The 7,346-nt window shown below is 42.1% G+C and overlaps 1 protein-coding gene across 1 annotated transcript in view; it reads left to right on the forward strand.

Annotated features, from left to right (window-relative positions):
- The window catches only part of plaub (plasminogen activator, urokinase b), an 11,469-nt gene extending 4,200 nt beyond the window's left edge, over nt 1-7,269 (forward strand). The window contains exons 3-11 of the mRNA XM_034860757.1: nt 923-1,085; nt 1,154-1,307; nt 2,138-2,235; nt 2,325-2,372; nt 4,044-4,251; nt 5,424-5,575; nt 5,946-6,086; nt 6,779-6,927; nt 7,023-7,269. Of these exons, the coding sequence (XP_034716648.1) occupies nt 923-1,085; nt 1,154-1,307; nt 2,138-2,235; nt 2,325-2,372; nt 4,044-4,251; nt 5,424-5,575; nt 5,946-6,086; nt 6,779-6,927; nt 7,023-7,217 (1,308 nt within the window). The 3' untranslated portion in view covers nt 7,218-7,269. The remainder of the gene's footprint in view (nt 1-922; nt 1,086-1,153; nt 1,308-2,137; nt 2,236-2,324; nt 2,373-4,043; nt 4,252-5,423; nt 5,576-5,945; nt 6,087-6,778; nt 6,928-7,022) is intronic.
- The last annotated feature ends 77 nt before the right edge of the window (nt 7,270-7,346 follow it).

Raw genomic sequence — 7,346 nt, forward strand, 5'->3', positions numbered from 1 at the left:
GGGGGGGGGTTCTAACAGGGGTTCTTTCAAGTTTTTGCCCCTTTTTGGAATATTGTTTTGCATTTTTCTGAGTTTTTGTAGCCTTTTTCATGAGTTTTGGGGACATTTTTTGACTTTTTTTGGTATAATATAAATATTTTAAATATTTCTTGGCAAATATTTTGAGTTTTTCGTCTCCTTTTCCGAGGTTTTAAAAGAAGAAATATCAACGTTTTTGTCGCTTTTTCAAGGTTTTTTGGACGCCTCTTTTTTCACGAAGTCTTAAAGGAGAGTTCCGGTCGATTTCAACACGTAGCTCTGTTTTTTTTTTAAATGTGCAGTGCTGTCAGTAGCGAGACAAATGAAACCAGTCGGTGCTGTCTACACCGAGTTATCTTCCTGTTGGAGTTAGCACCCAACAGGCTGAAACAGGGCAAGTTTTAAACGTGTTTTTAGACTCTAAACATGCTCAAAATGTCATTACCGGTGCCTAGCCATGTGCAGTGATTCCTTCTGAGTGAACAGATGTGACAGAAAGGCGTAAAAGTTGTGTTAATTTTTTTCCCGTCCACACTAGTCGAAACACGCCGTTCTGTCACATCTACAGCAGTCAGATTAACTGTGTTCACTCGGAAGGAATCACTACACGTGGCTAGGCACTGGTAATGATATTTTGAGCATGTTAAGAGGCTGAAAACTTATTTAAAACTTGCCCTGTTTCAGCCTGTTGGGTGCTAACTCTAAAAGGAGGATAACTCGGTGTAGACAGCACCGACTGGTTTCATTTGTCTTGCTACTGACAGCACTGCACACAGAGAAACATGTTGAAATTGATCGGAATTCTCCTTTAAGTGTTTTTTCCTACGTTTTTGTTGCTTTTTCCAACATTTGTAACCCTTTGACATCTTTTGTCGCTCTTTTTGTAAATACAGGACCTCCCTAGATAGTTGAAGGTATCAACGTCCTCCATGTTGAAACCAAAGTTAGCCCTCGGTTGTGCAGGAGGGATCTGGGGTTACGGAGCCGCTCCGTTACCTCCATGACTTCTGGTGAACACATGTTCTGTTTGTGTGCTGATGGTTTCGGGAGGAGACACTGTGAAACGGGTAAAAGACACAAAAGAAACAACTTGCATTTGTCTTTTTTAATTTAAATCCCCCTGCAGTTCCTCCAGTGGAAGGATCTGACTGCTACGAGGGTTTGGGACTGTACTACAGAGGCACAGAGTCCAGGTCAGAGAGTGGACGGAGATGTAGGGAGTGGGATGCAGACACCCGGGAGAGGTTCATGTCCTCGGATGTCCTTTCAGGGAGACACAACTACTGCAGGTACGCTGCCATCAGCCCTTTTTTTAAGAAAAAAGAGGCAAAAGTCTGATTCCAGCTTGTTAAATGTGAACATCTTCTAGTTTCTTCTCTCCTCTGTGACAGTAATGTGAATGTCCTTGAGTTGTGACCATAACGGGACATTTGAGGACGTCTTCTTGTGCTATTTGGGAAAACCTAATCCACATTTATCACCATTTTCTAACATTTTAGAGACCAAACCACTAATCCATTAATCCATTAAAGGTGCCCTGCCACATAAATCTGGTTTTACTTGCATTTTGTGAAATATGTTAGGTCCATATGTGTTGTGCCAGTCAGAACAGCTGCTCAGTCTGACATCATGTTGCCTGAGCTCATTAATATTCATTGGGTAAAGGATACTGAATCTCATTGGCCAGCTGTTAGCCAATCAGAGTCAAGCAGCTTAGCTCATTGAATATTAATGGGAGCTGTCCTAAAAACTGAAGCAAAAGAGCTTAAAGATATTAACTAAAGTTAGAGTTTTACTTCTGAGCTTTAACTTAAAGGTGTTTACAGCCACTTCAGGACTTTTAGCCCATATTAATACATAAAAAAATAGTGGGTTCATATCCTATTTATTTCTCTTAACATATTAATTATAAAATGAATGTGCAACAATTAAAGTTTATATGTGGAAACTGTGTTCATAGAGGCCTCCGTGGCTCATATTTAGGAGCAGATTGAGACGGATTTCCATCATTTACAGACTCCTGCGTGTTGTTTTCTCATCACATCCAGTGCTGGAGTACAGAATTAACATCTTGAATGTTACATGTTGTGTAGTTTTATGGATTTGTTGTGTTTTTTAGGAATCCCAACTACAAACGGCGTCCGTGGTGTTATGTGTGGAAGTATCAGCAGCTGGTGTGGGAGTATTGTGCTATTCCCCGTTGTGGCTTGGAGTTGTGTAAGTGCATTTCCACTCTTTAAAATATTCTAATAAAAACTGAGCCAAGCTGTGTTTTTCATCTGTCCCAATCCCTTTTGATTGTGTAGTTCCAGCGCTGACCTTGCCCCCGCCTGCACCCACTGAGCTACAGCCAGGTAACTACCCCGCCTCACTGAACTCACTGCATTCAGTTTGTTTTTTAATTCATTTACACATTTAAAAAAAATTGGGAAGTAAGGAATGAAGAGGCCCTTAAGGGTAACTACTGTTTTATCAACCTGGACCCTATGTTCTTATGTTTTTGTGTCTAAGTGACTGATGGGAACAACAATATTTGACATTGGTCCAGTATTAAGCGAGAAAAACAGGCCACAATGTAAGTTAATGGGGCAAATGTCCATCTTGTATTTACCTTCAAAATGCTTGATTTGCTGCTGTAAGACTCTGATTAATATTCTAAGTGTCTGACAATATTATGGAAAGAATTTCTCAGATGGCCGACCTTTCTGTTAAAGATTAAGATCCTTTTTTTTAACATAAAATCATCCATAAATTGGTGAGATCGCTGCAGTTGACAGAGCGCTACAATGTTAGTTAATAGGACAATTGTCCAGCTTGAATTTACCTTCACAAAGTGCTTGTTTTAACACTGAAAGGCTCTGATTATTAAGACCTTTCTGTTTAACCAGAAACTGCTCTAAAGTCGCTAGCGCTACACCACCAGACTTCATTTAAAAAGACAATACTTTTAGCGTGTAAAGAGCCAACGTACTTTCACATGTAAATCAGTGAACTTTGTGTTTATTTCAGCCAGAGCTAGAGTTGTGGTGATTTCAAAAGTGGAAAGACAACCCAAAACGGCTTTTAATAGTTTTTTTTTATTTATGTCAACTTTGAATGAAGTGTATTTTACGATGCTAAAATTACTGTTCATTTGCATGGAGTCTGGTGGGTTTATGTTTAAAAAAAGGATCTTAATCTTTAACAGAAAGGTCGACAATCTAAGAAATCCTTTCCATAATGTTGTCGGACACTTAGAATATTAATCTGAGTCTGTCAGCAGCAAAATTAGCATTTTTGAAGGTAAATACAAGCTGGACAGTTTCCCCATTAACTTACATTGTAGCCTGTTTCTCTTGCTTAATACTGGACCAATGTCAAAGATTGTTGTTCCCATCAGTCACTTAGACACAAAAACATAGAAACATAGCGTCCAGGTTGATAAAAACAGCAGTTAAAGAGACAAGAACCATGTGTAGAACAACGATGAAATTGATGATTGTATGCAAACATGTCATGAAAAGAAGGATGAAGGGTTCTTTAAAAGGTACTATGACCAAATAAACCAATCTGGAGATGGTTCACTTGATAAAAACTGAAAAGACGAAATAAAAGGCAGAGAGGAATGTCTTTGATGTACAAAACTTATTATTAAGTGTTCATTTTTGAATACCTTATCTGAGCTCAAACTGTATCAGGCTGGCAGCATATTTTAGATTAATCTGTCGATTATTTTCTCAATAAATGGATTCGTTTGGTCTATAAAATGTCAGAAAATTGTGAAAAATGTGGATCAGTGTTTCCCAGAGCCCAAGATGGCGTCCTCAAACGTCTTGTTTTGTCGAAAACTAGAAAATATTCACATTTAACAATCTGAGTTCAGAGAATTCTTTACATTTTTTCATATAAAATGACTCAGACCGATGAATCAATTATAAAAAATAGTTGGTGATAGTTTCAATAGTCTGCTCTAAACTGTGTCACATTTTCATGGTTTTCCCCCTTGACTGATTTAAACCCTGTCCCCCCCCGGGCCCCCTCCCCAGCCCCCCCAGCTGCAGAGTCAACATGTGGCCAGCGCTCCAGGAGGAAGCAGATGAAGATCGTGGGTGGGACAGTTGCCACTGTGGAATCCCACCCGTGGGTTGCTGCCATATTTTGGCACAGCAGATCCAAGGAGATGGTGTTCCGCTGCGGAGGAAGTCTGATCTCAGCCTGCTGGGTCCTCACCGCTGCCCACTGCTTCCCCGACGGGTAGGAAGTCACATCTCTTACTGTAACCACAGCAGGTGCTGAGATCGGATCTCATTTAATTAGCACATGTTGAAAAAACACAACAATTGTACATTTAAGAGACATTAAATAAGATGAAGGACATGCAAAGGAAACCCAGAGAATCATTGAGGGGCTCGGCATGATGGGTTCCCTACAATATAAAACATGAAGAGAAAAATTAAAATAACTTGTAGTCCAGAAGAAAGGAACAATCAAACGAGGAGAAAACACAAAGTGTGGAGAGAGATAGAAAACCAAAAATAATCATAAAATAACAAGAAACATGTCAGGCTTTTAATACAGTAAAATATTAATCACAGATGTTTTAAATGTTAAAGAGAAAGTTTCTGTTGACTTGGAGGGAAAGAGTTCATATCTTAGGACCTCTGTAGATGGTGCTACATTGGAATAGGATGGGCCAAAGCAGGGCTGCATTTCGGGGGGGATAATAATGAAATCGATTGTTGGAGGTTAAGAGAAAGTAGTCTCGCATTGGTAGACCTTCTTCCAAAGCCCAGTGGAGGAAGGTCTAGCTGGTCACAATAGCATTCTGGGATGGAAGAACAACATGCTCTGGTTTATTGGCTCTTCTTTAATCTCGGGCGCCAAACGGAGCAACGGTGCCACTTTAAAATCGCCTTGGGGAGGAACTTGTTTTGGTGGAACACGTGTACGTTCAAAGGTTGTTTTAGTCAGACAGACAGATAGTCTAGCTAGCTGTCTGGATTTACCCTGCAGAGACCTGAAGACCAGGTAACCATAGTCCTCAGATTGGACAGATAGTCTAGCTAGCTGTCTGGATTTACCCTGCAGGGATCTGAGGACCAGGTAACCTTAGTCCTCAGATTGGGAAGATAGTATAGCTAGCTGTCTGGATTTACCCTGCAGGGATCGGAGGACCGGGTAACCATAGTCCTCAGATTGGACAGATAGTCTAGCTAGCTGTCTGGATTTACCCTGCAGAGATCTGAGGACCGGGTAACCATAGTCCTCAGTAATCCACCTGAGGTTAGAACGCCAACACAACGAAAGAGGAAGGAGACGGACATCCGTTCTAAATGAGTGAAATCCTGCAGAGTTTCCAGCGCCAATGGAGCAATCCCGTTAGTGGAACAGGTAGACTGGACTTTGTTTCTGAATTTGTGTTTCAGCTCCCATGTCAAACATCTTAACTTCTCCGTCATCCTGGGGAAAAACGTGAGGAACGAGACCGACCCTGCTGTGGAGCAAAGCTTCCATGTGGAGGAAATCGTCCTCCATGACGGCTTTGACAACAGCGGTGGGGACTTCAACAACGACATCGGTATGAACACATCTTCAGATGCTCCGGTGTAAATGACGTGATGTAAGCCAGGCACAGTTTGTTGAAGAGATGTTCCTACACCGCTTTCAAGGCTGGGATCGCTATCTGCAAGTACTGGAGTTTATGCACCGATAAATATACTGTACCATGTGATTTAACCCTGAAGAAAATCTACTTTAAAAGTTGTTTACTTATGTTCTTTTTCTGTTATGACAAACTGGAGAATAAGAGAAAGTTCTGCAGGGTTCATTGTTCCATAAAAGTCAGTGCTCGGTATCGTCCGATACGTAAGTTGAGGTGTCGGAATAGGTATCAAGAAGAAATAAATGGTATCGGACCATCTCTAATTCTGTGATAATTGTTTTCGCAGCTCTGCTGAAGCTGAAGGCCAAACATGGGAAGTGTGCAGAGGAGAGCGACTCGGTGAGGAGCGTCTGTCTGCCTCCGCCTCAGCAGAACCTCCAGCCTGGAGTCAGCTGTGAGATCGCCGGCTATGGGAAAGAGCAACAAGGTGAGGATGACTTCATGACTTCATGACTTCATGACTTCATGACTTCATGACTTCATGACTTCATGACTTCATGACATCATGACTTCACGTAAACATACACTTTCCTAAAGGTCCCATGACATGGTGCTCTTTGGATGCTTTTATATAGACCTTAGTGGTCCCTAATACTGTATCTGAAATCTCTTTTATATAGACCTTAGTGGTCCCTAATACTGTATCTGAAGTCTCTTTATATAGACCTTAGTGGTCCCTAATACTGTATCTGAAGTCTCTTTATATAGACCTTAGTGGTACCTAACACTGTATCCATCGCACAGTAATGTAAGTCAATGGAGGCCAATAACGTTGATAAACACACTTAAAAGCGAGTATGCGTCTTGATAATGCGCCAATAATGGCCTACGAACCGGGCGTCATACATACGCCATTTCAGATCAGTCTGTCTCAGCACACTACGAATTATCTGCGCATTAACAGTTGTATGTCTGTTTATTTTAACAGAAATTGTACATTTTACATTTACAATTGCACAATTTGTGCTCTGACATCTTTTGTTACTTCTTTTGTGGTTTTGTTGCTTCCAAACATCAGAACTTTCCCCTTAAGTGAATGTAAATAATGCGTTTCCCTCTCTGATGATATGTATTTTACAGACTATAATAACCTGTTCTAACAGCTCTTCTTCTCTCCAGGTTTGTGGTACAAGTCTCAGTTCCTCCGAGAGGCTCAGGTGAACCTGATCTCCGACGATGTGTGTCGACGCGAGGACTATTACGGAAGCATGATCAGCGATAACATGTTTTGTGCGGGTCGTCCCGACTGGAGCCAGGATGCCTGCGAGGTATTCACGACAAGTCCAAACTGGAAGGGGCTTCCCGAATCGCGTTTGTTGATTTGTTTTAATGCAGCTGGTCTCTGGTCTCTCCCCCCCCACAGGGAGACTCCGGAGGGCCTCTGGTGTGCCAGCTCGGCAGCAGGCTCTTCCTGTTCGGGGTCATCAGCTGGGGGGACGGCTGCGCAGTGGAGAACCGACCCGGCGTTTACACCAGAGTGACCAACTATAACCGATGGATCGGAGAGAAGACCAGGCTGTGGTCCATCACTGCCGGCTCCATGTTTCCTCACAAGTGAAGCTGAGGACCTGAACCGGAACTGCAGCTGGTTTCTCATTTTCTTGTTGGATTTAAAGCAGGGGTCTTCAACGTTTTCCAGGCCAAGGACCCCCAAACTGATGGCGAGATGGAGCGGGGACCCCCTAAT

The sequence above is a fragment of the Etheostoma cragini genome, chromosome 21 (assembly GCF_013103735.1).
Source record: "Etheostoma cragini isolate CJK2018 chromosome 21, CSU_Ecrag_1.0, whole genome shotgun sequence".
NCBI lineage: Eukaryota > Metazoa > Chordata > Actinopteri > Perciformes > Percidae > Etheostoma > Etheostoma cragini.